The following is a 16,008-nucleotide window of genomic DNA, read 5'->3' on the forward strand; positions in this document are numbered from 1 at the left end:
TCTCTACAGGTGATGACATCTTCAATGCTATGCGGTCGAATGGAAACAAGTTTTTTCTTCTCTATTTTCGTTAAAAGGTAAAAAAGAAAAAATTCAGATGGTAGAAATCCCTAGCGCGCCATCACGGCGGAGAGATTCTAATCTTTGCTCTTGGTCCGCGCACAGCACACACACAACCCACCGCACCGACATGTAACAGCAGCCCCATCCAAAGAACGGCTAGCCCCCCCATCACGGTTATCATCATCTTAATGTACTACAAGGTAGACGACAGCAGCAGCAGCAAAAAATATAAAAGAGTCTCATCCGACAACAATTAAAAGCGAAAAAAAACTAAAATAAAATAAAATAAGATTTTATTTTTCAAATAATAGGAGAAATGTGTACATTTTAAGAGAGAGCCCAGCACAGGGGTGGAATTGATTTCACTAATGAACGTGCAATGGCATTTCGTTTAGAACTGAGTGGCGTGACTTTCGATCGGATCAAAGATTCTATTTCAAATTTATAACCTTTTCAAGATATGTATATCCATTTGCCTATTTATAGCCTTTCTTAATAACTTTTAAATGAGGTTTTCTGATGCTGTTGCAGTGTGTGGGGTAAACGTCGATATTAAATAATCCTTTAAGTTTTTATTCCCCCTCAAGGTTCAACTCTATATCCTCATTAAATTTAAAAATATTTGGGGATATTCCGAATGTTTTCGGTGAATTCGGAAAATTTGAAAAATTCAAGCGCGGGAAAAAATGGAAAATCCGCGGATTATTTCTACAGAGCCGCCACCACCCAAAAATGCGTGAAATTCATTTTTTGCTGGTTTTTAATTGGTTCCATACTGGCGACATTTATAAGAAAGATATCCATCTAATGTGGTTTTTTTGGTATCTGTCGGATTATATTGAGAAAGAAAAAATAGTTGGCCATCGTCACGACAAACTTTTCTTTTCAAGTGACACTGCCGGATTTCCTCAACTCCTTTTTGGTCATTTGATGAAGAAAAAAATGTCGTTATTTTATTTTTTTGTTTCCAGACACAAAAAAAATCAATTTGGGTGAGGATTTTTCAAAGATTGGGACGATCGGGTGGTCGCGATTGTGTCAAGTCACACAGATACCAAAGCAAAAAGGCGAGTCAATATAATATACCGGTTCTTCCTTTCTTGATTCTATATACGCACTATAGAGAGGATGTAATAAAGATTTGCATATCATTAGCATATCCCCCTTACACGTACACACACAAATATCCCCGCGCACAATTTCGAAAGAGAAAAATAAATGGGCGATGACGAGTGCGGATAGGCGTGTCAAAGAAAATCAGAAAAGAAAAATAAAATAAAATTCTAACATTTTTATGTATATATTCTTTCAGGCGTAATTGAAATCATTTCTGTGCAATCAATGCCACATCTCGTCACATCACCCACCCCCATCAAAAAGGTTAAATGATAAATTCGTTCGTGTGTGTGCACAATCGTTTATTTGATTTTGACCGCCGCTGCGCTAAAGTGGATCTCGTCAACCGTTGAATCATTTGAAATTCTCCATTTCCGTGTTTGTTTGTTTAAATAATTCACCGCGCACCCGGGCCGTTGTTGAATTCCGGCACAGGCGACATCGTCAACATTTTGTATTTGCTGAAGAAGAAGAAGAAGATTCTTCTTTTGAAAAAGTGTCAACCGCTCGCTCATCTACAAAAAGATGATTCTAATACTTCTGGGATCCATCAACAGCTCACAGTATACTCATCAGTTTGATGTCTTTTCCAGATGACCAGATAAAAATGTTCCCCCCTCTTCTTCTGTGTGTTAGTTTCATCATGGAAATTGTTTCAACACCTTTTCTTCGCCAGTTTATTAGCCGGTTGGTAGAGAAATTTTCCTTTTTTGTTAGAAAAGAGATTTGTCTCCGCACATCCTCATTCCGGATTTTCTTTTTTCCTTTGAACGTCTTTGAAGGAAGAATATCTAAGCAGCTGTGGGTTTCTTCTTCTCTTTTCCACGTAAATTCTCTTCTTCCGCCAAGGGATCAGGACGGATTATATCGAGTTGGTCACCACAATCGAAACAAACAAGCTCTCCTCTCCTCTCTTCCATCTAAAGAAAAAGGAGATAAAAACAGCCGTAAAATAAGATAAATTTTTATAAAATTTCTATACCCAACACGAGCTGTGCTGAGAGACTGTCCATTCAATTCTCTCGTGCGTCTTTAACTCTCACAAGAAGATTCCAACCGCCAGATAGATATATTCTACTCCGGATCCATTCAAGGATATATGTTCAGACTGGGACTATATCACCCGGGTTCATCCATCCAACGTCGGATGTATCGTTCAAATCCGCCCGCTTTTTTATTCTTCTTCTTTTTCTGAACAATGTGGGACTAAAACATTCCAGAGGGACGTGCTGTGTCTACTCTGCTGTGCATAAGCGAGTCCTGCCGTTCCCGCCTGGATGAGCAAATTGCACGTGGACATTGACGGAAATTCCTCCCAGTTGGTTTTCTTTGTCAAGAGAGATTCTTATTCTTTCAACTGTTTTTCGCTTTTCGATACTGGTTGGATGGATGGATGGATGGATAGAAGAGCTAAGTCGTTTGCGACACACGAGGAAACCTGTTCCGGTTAGCTAATATCAAATTATTTTTAAAGTTGCCTTGACAGTTATTTATGGACCAGTGTTTTTTAAATCAAATTTGAAATTTTAGCAAAATTGATTACATTCGAAAATTTGAAGCAAATTTAATTTTGTATTTGATTTGTGACTTCAATATTAATTTAGTAGAAATTCAATCACAGGTAAAATCAAAAGACATTTGATTAATTGCAACATTGCTTTGCAGACGAAATAATAATTTCATTTGTTCGTCTGCTGTCTGCAATCAGCGTGGTCTCGTCTGGAACTAGTGCCAACATCTATAAATGGTAAGTTTAATTGCAAATTATTTCTTATATATCTTTAAGCTTGACATAGACAATGTGGTTATAGTGATGTATAGATTGAACACGTCAAAGTATAATGAATGCCAAATGCCAGGAATTTGGGTGTGTGCTGCATACCAACATTTTCAGAGTCGATTGTTAATGAACTGAAATGTGTCCAGTTAGAAACGGTCATTCATTTCAACCAAATAGTTTTTATTTACGTTATTTGATTTTTTGTTGTGTGTGTTCTTGTTGTTTGCCTTGAATGTGTATATCTGGAACTTTCGTTTTGCTCACGTACGGCTGGTCCGGGCTGTCACGAACTCGCTTGAGTGATTGAGTCGATTCATTTTTCAAACGAACGCGCCCGGCGTCCATTTTTATTTTCTGTTTCTCTCTTTTCTCGTGGTGAGATAATTGGATTCTTTGTCTATTCTATAATACCAAAACTGGTTAAAATCGGGCTGGTCCCCAGCTTATAGTTGACTCGATCTATACATGGGCAAAAGTCGTCCTTTTATACATTTTATTCCGCGCTGCTTTTAAAAAATCAAACAAATCATTTCCCCAAAATCCCTGGTCGGATCAACTTGTTATTGTTCTTGTAAATAGTTGACAGACTGTTTAAAAAAAAAACACGAAAAAGGCGCACAAGCCCCTCACGTCGTGTCTAATACCGTCTCACACTAAATCACGCGGGACTCTGGCCAGTGAAAGTGTGCTAGCTACGTTTTACATCTAATGGCACAGCCCATCAAATGTTTTATTATACAGTCTCAAAACTCTCTCTCTCTCTCTGAAACTTTTATTTTCTTATTTGAAAAGGGGAATTATTACGTAAATGGTTGCAGCTTCTTGTATATTTATTAATCGGGGGGCCTTGTTTGTGACAGGTATATTTATTTGCATCTATTTATTTTAGACTGATGTCCTTTTCGGGGGGGTTTCTTCTTATGGACATGTCCGTTTTGATCATATTTTTTTCCGACGTGTACATGCAGCCATATGCAAAAAAAAACAAATGAATGATAATAGTGACGCAATGATGTTTGAAATTATTCTTGTCCTTCTGGCGGTGAAAGTTTGATCGGAATTTTTGTTTTGCGTCTGGTCGATCTCGGCCATTTTTCAGATTTATGCGTCGTCATCTTGTTTTCAATCATTTTTGAAAAAAGATAAACATTTTTCCAACCTAGTAATTGATTGAATTGAAGAAAAAAACTAGACAAATTGACTGAATGCGCAGGGCTAATCATCAAACAAATGTGTTGATGGTGTAAAATTAACCGCGTTAATAAATAAAAATCAACTTGACAAATTGGTCGTCGGCCATTGAATCATTTCAATAGAATCCCCGAATGATTTTTTTCCGACCGTGACGGTGCACGTCTATACACCAGCAACTACTGCTATGTACAAAGTTGAATAATCTCAACTAAAAGCTCGGCGCGGAACAAGAAAAATAAAATCAAACATTTCCTTTTCTTTTTGCTCAGTAAAGAAGAAGAAGAAGAAGAAGTTTTTCTTTCTTCGTTTTGTCTGTTGTTGTAAAATCACATAATCAGATGGTCACGCTGCCAACTATCGTCCTGGGCTTTATTTTCTTCCTATATTCCGACCGTGACGCTTCACTTTCTTATTCATTCTTCTTGAAGCTTTTTTACCCCATCGAAAAATATTTATTTATTTTTTAATCTTCTTAGATTTTCTTGTAATAAATTTGGGAATTAGAAAAATAATAAAAAAAAGTTTGACGCTTCGTCACCCGTTTTTCTCCATGATGGATACCGGGGGTTGTCGTCTATTTTTTGAAAAAATAATTGTTGTTGTTTGTGTGTGCACCTTTTTTTGAAAGTTTTTCTTCTTTCAATTCATCCCGAAGAGTTTGTCACCCGGTTGTCCTTTGAATGGCATCCTGTTTTTGTGTGTTCCGCCACGATGGCCAGCCAGCCAGCCACCACTCAGTGTTGCACACAATCTTCAACCCAGAAAGTTCTTATTCTTTTGTTGTTGCTTACCTTTTTGATTTTTTTTTTATTTTTCCCACAACGTTAAAAAAAGGTGTGGAGATGATGATGACGGTTGTATCCATATGAAAAAATAACGGCCGTGTCATCCTGTTATAATTCAGGGCTGGTGGGGAAAAAAAAAGAACCAGAGTGCGTTAACAACGCACAATCGAAAAATACAATCTCCATCCCAGTCGGGATTATTTATTTTTTTTCTTCTCGCCATTTCGTGTTGACAAGATGACCGGCGAGCCATCAGTATGGGCGTCAGATGTTGATAAAAACAAATTTTATTTTTTTCGGGAGCTGAAGGCTATATGTATGTAACATACTTTGCATAGACAAGGGCGAGGGACTTTCTTTTTATTCAAAAATTCGAATGGCGCCAATTTTTGAAATTTTTTTTGTGGAGTAGGAAAGAAAAAATCAAGATTCAATAGGGACTGGGCAGCGCAATTGACGTGATGATGGGCGTGTCTATACGGCAGCATGTGCAAGTGAGAGCGCAATGTGTCGACACATAACTCGTACGATCTTGTGTGTGTCGGCCCCCTTTTTGACGTTGCTGACCCCCTTTTCTTCCATCCACGTCATGTAAAGTGGAATGAAATACAACACTTTCTCAACAGTCCGCTCCAGATGTCCGTGCCCAACAATAGGCGGGTTCTTGCTAGGAGCCGCAAAGGCCGAGCTATTAAATATTTGCATACGGCCAGAAATAAAAAGGAAAGGGGGGAAGATCGACCCGAATAGAAATATAGAAATTAAATTGTGTTTTTCGAGATAAATGGACAGTACATTTTTTTTCTTTACAAGACGAACCTCCCGATGCAAAAATGGGGCGTTGGCCACCTTTCACTTTGCCTCCGAGGGTTCGTAATAAAAACAAAATTATTTTGACTGGAATTTCTGTACAGACCGGTCTACTGTGTAGTAGTTTATGTGATTGTTTTACAATCAATTACAGCGTGATGAAGCTCTTTTTCTTCGTCAAGATGATTGTCACTTTTCAAATTTCGCGGGTCATTTTCAAACGTGACATTTTTCGTTCAAACACTTGAGATGTGAATTGAAATCAGATCATCAATAGAATCTTAGACTGGGGCGCCAGACTTGTATCGGAACTGCTGGCCCATGTCATTGGAGACTTAAGGCGATTATTAGCTATGCATTGAAGAGAAAGAGAGCTAACGTCTATACGGATTATAGATTTGTTTTTCCCCCCTACCAAAAGGACTATAAGGCATCAACAGCTGTTGTTACAAGTCTTATCGTTCGTTTGGCTTCCGGCGTCTTGGAGAAACCCAGAAAAAAAAAGAAAAAAAAATCAAAATAATTTTCTGATAAGAAACAAAATAACCAAAAATTGTTTCTCGTAATATTGCCGTGGAATAATAACAACATGAATATGGAAATGGTATTTATACACGAAAGCGTAGAAGAAAAAAGAAAATATTTATATGTAGACGATATAGATAGAATCATACGTATATAAGGTTATCATCTACCCATGTATAAGAGGGGGGTCTCTCGTGTCGGGGTTGGATAGAACAGCCGACAAATCCTGTAGCTCTCGTCGACCGACGGCGGGGCTAATATTCCCGAACAATTTTTCTTTATATTCTTCTGGGGTTGATTCTCTTATGGAGGTACACACGTGAGCAGACTATGTATTAAAAAAAAGAGACACACTGTGCGTACCCCGTGTGTGTGTGTGTGTGTACATATTCAGCCCAATCACATCACGCGATATTGAAAAACAAACATAATATGATAAACCCCCCCTATACACAGTATCTTTACTCAAACTTGTCCAGGGCATTTGTCTCTATATAGGCCCTGTATGTGTGTCTAGTCTAACGGGGAAACCGTATGATGTACAGGTGCGTAGAGTAGAGAGAGAGAAGTAGCGTGACTGGCTATTCAAATGAGTTTTGCACGCGCCGGAGTAGTCTAAGGAAAAGTCTATTTCACCGTTTTCTTCTCTGATGCCGAATAAAAGTTAAGGATATAGTACTGGTGTACCATTTTCGAGCCCTTTTGTTTGATTTCATGGACCCGTCATCATCAGGTCATGTCTTTCTTCTTTTTTATTTTAAAAATTCAATCAACTCCGACCAAAAAAGAAAAAAGATCATTTTCAAAATTAATTTTGTCGCTTCTCTTTTGTTTTCAAAGATGCGTGAATAGGATCGTCCCAAAAACGGACAACAATAGAGGCCAGACTTGTATACATATTTAGATTAAATGATGCTGGATAAATATTTCACCTTGGACACACACACGGTCCTTTCTATTATATTCTTTCGTGAATATTTTGTCTTTCTAAAAATATTTTATTAAATGCTGGCGCAATGTCCATTAGCTCCCGTATTATCCTCTCAGCTAAGTAAAAAACAATTTCGTAAGGAAAGAAAAAAAGTGTTGTGTTTTATGATCTCCGAGTATATTACAAGACAAGGTATTGAGATTGATTGATTGTAACGCTGAGGAGCAAAAGCGAATCGAATTTTTTGATTTTTTGGAGGGAAAAAAATTTGTTTTTAAAAAATCTTTTCTTTTCTCTTTTTGAAAAATGGGAAAAAAGTCCCCACCCGTCGAGTTGCATCAGGACATTCCATTTTTCTTTTATGCCTTTAAAGCTTAGCTAGCTAGACTATAGTATATATATGCGATCATGATTTATACATAGACACAAGGGGGGATATAAGCGTTCTACATCTCCGCATTTTTGTTAATTAAGTCCGATGGTCGTAGAGAGCCGCTGCTGCTTGCTGCTGCTGCTGCTTGGCCCCGGTCTCTTGTATATATGTGTGTGTAGATGGTAGCCCAGCACGGGGGCTGCCAGGGTCTCTCTCAGTCGGCGGGCTACCTTTTTTTTCTTATTTCATACCGAAAAGAGATGGTCCGTTGAAAAGCGGCCAGGCGAAAAATAAAAGAAAAAAAGAAATAAACTTTGAAAGAATTTTCATTTCTATTTTTTAGCCTCACACCTGTCTCTTGTCTTATATAGCTATAGGCTGTTGAATCATCTAGCGAAACACCTCTAATATCATCAACACTTTTGAAAGAAGCACAAAGTTTGAAGCTTTTTTGACTAGCTACTGCTATGGTAGTAGTAGTAGTAGCGATAATGAGCATTTGTTTCGGTTCATTCTATCCAGTTCTTATTATGTCACACCGTTTTCTTCTTCTTTCTTGAAAATGGCAACTGCATCAGGTTTATTACACGTTGATTTCAAGTGGCAGAGAGACTATATATAGGCATCGGCCTCGAGGCCTCTAATCTCTAATTCCATTTAGAAGGAAAAAAGTGAAATTGTTTAAGAGATTTAAAGATATATTAACGTTATAGAAGAAGAAAATAACAAAACACAACAACCCTCTTTTATTTTGATGCTGGAAACTTCTTACCACAGCGGGTCACAATGATAGTTTGGCCGTCTTTTTCTTTTTTGTTTTAACGACTGGGCGATTTACAGCCGTTGGAAGAAGAAAAAAAGGCTTCTATACAATCTATAGTGGCTGCTAACATGTACACTACAACCTTTTGTTGTAAAAAGTATCTGCTCCATCTCTCTCTCCGCGTTTTTATCCATCGGCAATAGCCCCTCTCTATTCTTTCAACCCCCTTCTGGTTTTCCCTATCTCTCTGCTGGGTATTTTTCTCTCTTCTACACAAAAGTTAAGGTTCAAACCTTTCCTACAGTTGTAAATTAAACGCCAAAGGAGCAGCCAGCAGCAGCAGCTAACCTCTCAACAAGAGGACGATAGCAGCCGAATGGGTTCTTCTTCTTTAGTTCGATCGACAAATATCCGAGAACTTTTTTTAAAAGTTTTTCTGTTGGATATTTTGTGGATAAACGTCACGGGGGACGTGTGTGGGGGTTGGAAGAAGAAGATTCAGCAGCGCCGGCCTCACGCCGTGATATGTTTGAAAGCATCTTCTTCTTATTTTCTAGCTAGAATATAAGATTTAAATATTGCGGAAGGAGTTTTCAAAATATTAGACCGTGACGCGCGAGCGAAGCTCGACGTGAGATGAATATTATTCGGACGGCCAGCAGCACGAGTGCGCATCTCATCATGAAATATGATGATTCCCTATTTTCCTTCTTATATTCTCCCCCCTTCTTTCTATATTTATAATCAGATTTTTTTACTTGAGCTAGGATGATCTGGAAACGATATCGAGATAACATCCATCCCCGCTAGACATTTCCCTATCTAGTATTATTAATTCGGTTGGTCGATAAATAACGAATTTCACGTTGGGTCGCGCGCGCGTGAGACTTGTCATGGCTCCCGCTAGCATCTCCTGATTACTTGTCTTATTTTTAAATTTAATAAATTAAAAAATATTTCAAGGACGAAAAGAATAAAATTGGAATTATTATTAAATTATTTTTGTTTTGGGTTTTGGGGGGTTAACCGCAGACCGCAACCGCACACGACACGTCCCTCCTTATCATCCGAGCACCACATATAGTTCTCGTAATAATCAAGGTGAACTCTCCCCCCCCTCTCGGTATTTTCGGTATGTTTAGGATATGTAATTAAAGAGGTCGTTATATATCCGTCTTTAATTAAATGCGCTCGTTTAGCCTCGTATTAAAGTCGTGGGTCGTTTAAATAGCAGTTCATCTCCATTAAAAAAAATACACCAAACAAGTTCAAACCTCAAAACTCCCTTTTTATTTTTTTAACTATTTTAAAATTCCCGCCACTGAATTTTTGAACAAAATAAAAATTTCAGGGCGAGGCTCTACCGGTTTTTATTTTACAGCGCGGAATATTTAAAAAAATATTTTTACGTTCCGGCAGAAATTTTTTCCAGAAAAAAGAAAGAAAACCCGTTGGACGACAATACAATACACGATGTGTGTACACTGTGTTGTATGTGCAGGCCCATGTAGGGGATCGAACACGCCCTTGCGCGCCTATTGTTGACTTTTGCTGGCCCGCAGGAAGTGTGTGTGCGTATAATTTCAGGGTGGTCACTCAAAAAAACTTGAAAAAAATAGGAACCTGACGGAGGCGGGGTGCAGGTGGATAAGATTTCCTCCTTGTCAAAATAATACTGCGGTGTAGTGTAGTGTGGTGGGGGGAACAAAATAGAAATCGAGTCTCTTTTGTCCGACTAAAATAAATTTTCTTTTTCTAGGCGTCAGTTTCGTATCCATTTATTGACCAACGCCCCACAACGTGTGCCCCCCCTTCGTTTCTTCCTGCCAAATATTTAATTACCGACTAGAGAAATATGCCTGGTGTGTGGGAGAGACACTACTCCGATAGTGTCATCTCTTTGCTAATGGCGACCAATAATACTAACGAATTGTGGACCATTAAGTTCACACAATTTGACTAACAAGGTAATTATTATTGATTGCAAACAAAACAAATGGCGTGTTGCTGGTAATTGCCCTACTTTATTTTTAATATTTCAGATGTAAATGGCCATTGCGCAGTTGCGACATCATTAACAAACAAAAAAGAAAATTGTTGCGCAAAGTGATAAAAAGACGACGCCCGCACCATCCATCCATCCATCCATCCAGAAAATATTCGTCCGATTGTTTCCGCATTGTCTGGTTGGTTTCTTGGCTTTCGAAGGTGTTGGTGGAGTTTGGTGTGTGTGACGACAGTGAGGGATGACGGACGAATCGGCGGGGCGTCGAATCAATCCGTTTTTCATCCACGGCGGCGGAACAACAACAACAACAACCTGCAACCACCAGGATTTTACTGGAGACAGCAGCGATGATGATCCTTGGAAGACAGCCGGAATGCCCGGAATGATCCTCAGTCGCAATTGCAGCGTGAAAGCCAACGGGGTCCCGTCGATGACGGGCGGTGCTGGAATGGTGGACGTTAATGTCCGTCAACGCAACGCTGTCGGAATCATCAAATGGATAAGAAAAGAAAAGAAGAAAAAGAAGAATAATAAGAAGAAGACGCTCAGGTATGGAGGAGGACGCCCTACTGCCGGCGCCCACCTGCGCGATTTTATGCACGCCACGTCCATGCACGGCCTGAAATACGCGGCCGAAAAAGAGGCCACCTGGATCGAAAGGTATTAAAACAAACCCCCAAAAAAAATCACGCGCGAAAATTTGAATGATTACAATTTGTTTTTGGATCCAAACTTTATTTTTTAGCGCCGCAACTGTTTTCCCGACTCATTTGCATACGCCGTGAGAAGATCGGCGTGTAAAATTAGCGCAGATGTTTTTTTCTTTTTTTGGAATTTCCGACCTAATAATTCCGCGCGCTAAATGCCCGTGTTACACTATGTGGCGCGCCATTAATCGGTGCCGTAGAACGGTGATTAACATCTCGTGATCGTGACGACGTAACTTTTTTGTTTAGACGCTGGGCCATTGATTTCAAATGCGGGTCAATTGTCGATCGCGTCTTGCCAAGTGAACGGTGGTGAACGACTGGTCGGCGCAAACTCTCTCTGGCCGGCTCTGTTATTGTTGTTGTTGTAGGCAACGCACACGAGCCCTTTTGTCGGCGTGATGTGTCCGTGTCCGTCCCATCTCGTCATTATTTTAATCACACACCTGTCGGGGGGGCCTTAGCGCGTTCGAATACACAAGTAAAAAAAATGGTGAGAGAGATGAGGAAGTTGTACACGAATGGAGAGTCCGCGTTCTGGCGGCGGAGCGTGATGCCACACCTGCCAGTCCGAGAAGAAGAAGAACGTCGGGAAATGTTCTTTTACCCACCCATGGGCTCCCCCCATGATAATTGATTGATTGTGTTCCATACGGGGTTCTATATGAATTTTTTCTTTTTTCCTTGTTTTGTTATTTCTTTTTGAGGTTCCTCTGGATTGCTCTCTTCCTGGCCTGCTTCTGCACAGCTGTCTTCTTCATTATGCGCATGTGGTCCAAATGGGTTTCCTCGCCCGTCATCATCTCGGTACTTACACACATAGAGGAAAAAAACAAAAAGTTGGACAAATGTTTAACCGAAATTGATTTTTCTTGGAATTTCTATTTTTCTTTTTTCAAACTGGTGAAGGTGGAGTCGACGGATTTCCCTAATTCCATGATCAGTTTCCCAACCGTTTCCGTCTGCAACGTCAATCAAGTCTCCAACGCCATCGTCCTAGCATTGATCAAATCAAAGTATTTTATTATTTTTTTAAAAAACCGAAATTTGAATTTTCAACGCCATCTATTGGCCGAAACGTTTAACCGAAAAATATCATCTAAAACGTGTTTATTGTTCAACAACAATCTCAAAGCAGGATCTACCGGGAGGCCAATATGAGTCGAGAGAATTTACTCGATCTGCTGGGTGGTCTGATGAGGGGAGGCGTTCCCGATAGCGGCGAAGATTACATCACGCAATTGGAGGATAGCATCCACCTGGGCGATTTGACGTCGGCCAACTTGACCTTCTTCATGCGTAACGTAAAAAAGGCTCGCGCTAGCACACACACCATTTTTATTTTGTAGCTTCTTGCTCTGAAAACCAAGTGTGTGTGGCCAAACACTTGATCAAAAGATTTACACGTTTCCTTTTTTTTACTTATATACAGGTGGCCCAGCCGTGCTCGCAGATGCTCCTCTATTGCGAATGGCAGAGCAAGCCGGTCAATTGCTCCGATATTTTCCAGCTGGTACCGTCCAATCAGGGCTTCTGTTGCGTCTACAATCTCCAGACGGTCCACCTCAACAGGAAAAGGTACTAAAAAAAGTCAAAGAAATGAGTTTCTTGTCTCCTGTTCGGTCCAGCGATTTTTCGAATGAATTCGACCGGAGAGAAATGAAAACCGCCAAATAAAAATTGAAACGAGGATGATGTTATGAGAACAGGAACAGAGCCGTTCCAGCCGGCCAACAGCCCGTCAAGGCTCACGGAGAAGGCGTCCAAATGGGTCTGACTGTTTTACTCGACGCCCAAATCGACGACTACGCGCTGACTTCTTCCTTCTTTCACGGATTCAAGGTGACACACTTTGCCAAGCCGCTTGTTAAAATATGAAATATTAGTCATCAAAGATTATCTCTTTATTCGCACTTGAATCAATTGCCGATTTTCACCGTCGAATTTTTAAAAAACAACAACCCCAAAATTATTCAGGTGTTAATCCACCATCCGGAAGACCAGCCTGATCCGTCGACCAAGGGCTTCGCAGGTAAAACAAGTCTTATTCATTCGTGACACACGCACGATTTCAATTAGAACCGGCGTGTGGGGATATAGTATTTCACGAGAATGTTTCAACCCCGGTGAGCAAATGAAGCCGTTGCAATTGTGAACATTTTCTCTTGTAACACGAGAGGCAAAAAATGATCACGAGGGATTTAAAAATATAGAAAGCTCGACCATATGGTGTCAAATAGGATTATTCCAAAATTCACGGGATTAAACCTCTGAGCTCTCTCACTTTATCCTATATATTGGAATGTCACGATATTATTATTTTTGTTGGGGAAAGTTCAATTGTGCATTATTAAAGACTAAATTGATAAGTTGATGTCGCTTATAGTTTCGCCCGGAAGTGAGGTGTTTATCGGCGTGTCAGCTTCGTCGATTTTCAGCACGGATGACGTCCGGCTCTTGACTCCGGCCGCTAGGAATTGCCGCTACAGTTACGAGAATCACCTGAATTACTTTTCCCGCTACAGCCAGTCGAATTGCTTGATGGAACGCATGGCCAGATCCATCACACGTCAATGCGGTTGTCTCCCATTCTACTTTCTGGGTCATTTTCCTAAACTATTTTTAGTCTGAAATTGTGGTAATAACTGACGCATATTTTTCTTTCCTTGTAGTCGGCGACGAAGCGACACCCACCTGCCGTTTCAAAAAGAAATCATGCGTCCAGTCAGCCTTCCGTAATTTAAGAAATTAAAATCATTTATTACATTTCTACTCCTATTAAACTTCCTATCTATTTTGCAGATGATTTCTATCAGAAGGATGTCAATTGCCCGGTGAATTGTAACACGACCTCCTACACGGCGGACATTTCCCGCGGTCATTTCCCCAATCGAGACTTTCGCGCCTCTCGAATGGCTCGTAACACCAAGGCGCTAATCAACGATACTTACCTACAGTTGAGCCCCTATCGATTCTGCAATCCTAAAACATGTAAATTAAAATCCTGTTTCTATCCGATGTAGAAACAACGTGGCCCTGTTGCACGTCTTCTTCCGCGACCGAAGCGGAATCCAATACCGGCGTGACGTTCGTTACGAATGGCAGGATTTCGTTTGTAAGTCTAATTTCATAAACTCAAATCTGTATTTACAAGGATAATAAGCGCTATTTCAAACGCGTTAATAATTAATCTGTGTGTTTTTAAAAATAAAAATTTTCTTTTCTTTTTTGTATCAGCCGCCGTTGGAGGTTTACTGGGACTTGGAGTGGGTTTCAGCCTCCTTAGCTTGATGGAGATCCTCTACTTTTGTGGTTTGCGATCCTGTCTACGTAGGAATCGCGCTATTCCAGCACCGGCACCATTTCATCCTTTCAATCATATCGAATTTGATATTAACAAACGTCTGGCGCGCCACATACGCCTCAATATGTGAATATTTACAATACCTGTCAATGGGAAGATGTTTTTTTTAGCTGCTTAGCCACGAGTCAATCAACGAATGGGCCAGGGTGCCACGGGGTGGAACGAAAAAATTATTTGTTCCTTCCTGGGCGGACGTCATCGTTTCCAGCGGATTGGCCTTGATGGAGATGAGAGAACGTCTCACTTCGTCGACGGAAAACCAACGCGCGTCCTCCAGCTCCGAAGTGTCCACATCGAGGGGTTCATTTCCTATAAATTTGGAATTAACAGAAAAACAACGTCAATCTGGAATTATCTTGAAATCAAAATATACTCTGTACCGCTGACTATCGCGTGGCATCCGATCATTAAATTGCTAGTCGGGAAGGACCAATGCTGAGACGCTTTGTAATCGACACTGAGGACAGTGAGGCCGACTTCTTCGGCTACTTCTCTACGAATACCTTCCTCCAATGTTTCTCCTGAATGTCAACGTGTTTGTTTAGTTTCAAGGCTGAACTTGGGAGGAATTCAATGTGATTACCTGAGTCGACATATCCGGCGATACAAGAGTACATTCCTTTAGGATGGCGTCCTTGTCTGACAAGCAGAAGCTTGGTCTTCAAACTGTCAGCTACCAGGACAATACCGACAGGTGAAAGAGATGGATACCAAACTTCCTCACATTTGCTGCAGGTTCGACAGGATGCAGTTGAATTTCTTGCTGAAGGGCCGCCACATTTTGCACAGTGAGTATTTCTTCTGTGCCAGTTGAAGATTGCTTTGGCTTTTGAAGCTAGGGCACTTTCAGGGGTAGGCATCATCTGTAAAATTGTCCAAATTGTATTACGAGTGAAGAATGGAGAAAAAATACTTTGATTTAATGTTGTTTTACTACCTTACCATAAGGCCAAGGCGGAAATCAGTGAAATTTCCCTGAGATTTCTTGAGGACTGCATGTTTCAATTCTTTGCCAAAGCCAACAATCTGAACGGCAAACTGGAACTGTCCTGCATCTGTCATTCCAAGCAAAAGGGCATGCTCCAAAAACAATTTTGGATCCACACCCAAATCAGTGAAATCCATCCAAGCGATGTTGAAATCTTCTGTCAATAATGGGTCCCCTTTATAATATACCAAGCATTTCCCATTTTTTATTACTTCCTCCGTCATCCCTGTTTTCTCACGCAAGTTTTGCAACATTTTCATTCGTTGGACATAGGACAGCTGCTGCCCACTGGTCTGGCCAGATGGATTTTTGCCGATTGAATGGCAATTTCGGCTTGAATTCCACTGTGGCCTATTTAGTTTGGTTCCACTGAAACGAAAGGCAACAGTCAACGCTCGAAAAACATTTCTTGAGTTCATGATGCCAAAGATCACAGCGAATTTTGTTAAAAATAAATAACGGAATATTTGGTCAAGGTCAGCAGACGAACTTTTTGTTATCAAGATTTGGACAAGTCAACAACCATTTGCCAAACCGTCTAACTAAATCGTAACCAACGAAAATCAAAAGAATATTTTTTCATTCCCAAAAATGTAATAAT

General features: G+C 40.2%; 2 protein-coding genes across 3 annotated transcripts; one reads left to right on the top strand and one right to left on the bottom strand.

Moving 5' to 3' along the window:
• Nucleotides 1–10,386: 10,386 nt before the first annotated feature.
• Nucleotides 10,387–14,582, top strand: LOC124201816 (pickpocket protein 28-like). Of its 2 annotated transcripts, none has more exons than XM_046598049.1 (12): nucleotides 10,387–11,008; nucleotides 11,763–11,862; nucleotides 11,965–12,071; nucleotides 12,191–12,359; nucleotides 12,488–12,633; nucleotides 12,765–12,897; nucleotides 13,033–13,087; nucleotides 13,442–13,657; nucleotides 13,728–13,790; nucleotides 13,858–14,011; nucleotides 14,079–14,170; nucleotides 14,293–14,582. In XM_046598049.1, exons 1-12 carry the CDS (start codon nucleotides 10,587–10,589, stop codon nucleotides 14,487–14,489), a joined length of 1,854 nt encoding a protein of 617 aa, XP_046454005.1. In that variant the 5' UTR covers nucleotides 10,387–10,586; the 3' UTR covers nucleotides 14,490–14,582. The 2 variants fall into 2 exon arrangements, with proteins under 2 accessions (XP_046454005.1, XP_046454006.1); XM_046598050.1 differs by having other exon boundaries at nucleotides 12,194–12,359.
• Nucleotides 14,178–15,921, bottom strand: LOC124201817 (NAD(P)H pyrophosphatase NUDT13, mitochondrial-like). The gene is made up of 5 exons (XM_046598052.1): nucleotides 15,362–15,921; nucleotides 15,003–15,282; nucleotides 14,800–14,940; nucleotides 14,503–14,728; nucleotides 14,178–14,424 (listed from the first exon to the last, which is right to left on the bottom strand). The coding sequence occupies exons 1-4, from the start codon at nucleotides 15,824–15,826 to the stop codon at nucleotides 14,526–14,528; spliced, it is 1,089 nt and encodes a 362-aa protein (XP_046454008.1). The 5' UTR covers nucleotides 15,827–15,921; the 3' UTR covers nucleotides 14,178–14,424; nucleotides 14,503–14,525.
• Nucleotides 15,922–16,008: the final 87 nt, after the last annotated feature.

This window comes from Daphnia pulex, chromosome 9 (genome assembly GCF_021134715.1).
Source record: "Daphnia pulex isolate KAP4 chromosome 9, ASM2113471v1".
NCBI lineage: Eukaryota > Metazoa > Arthropoda > Branchiopoda > Diplostraca > Daphniidae > Daphnia > Daphnia pulex.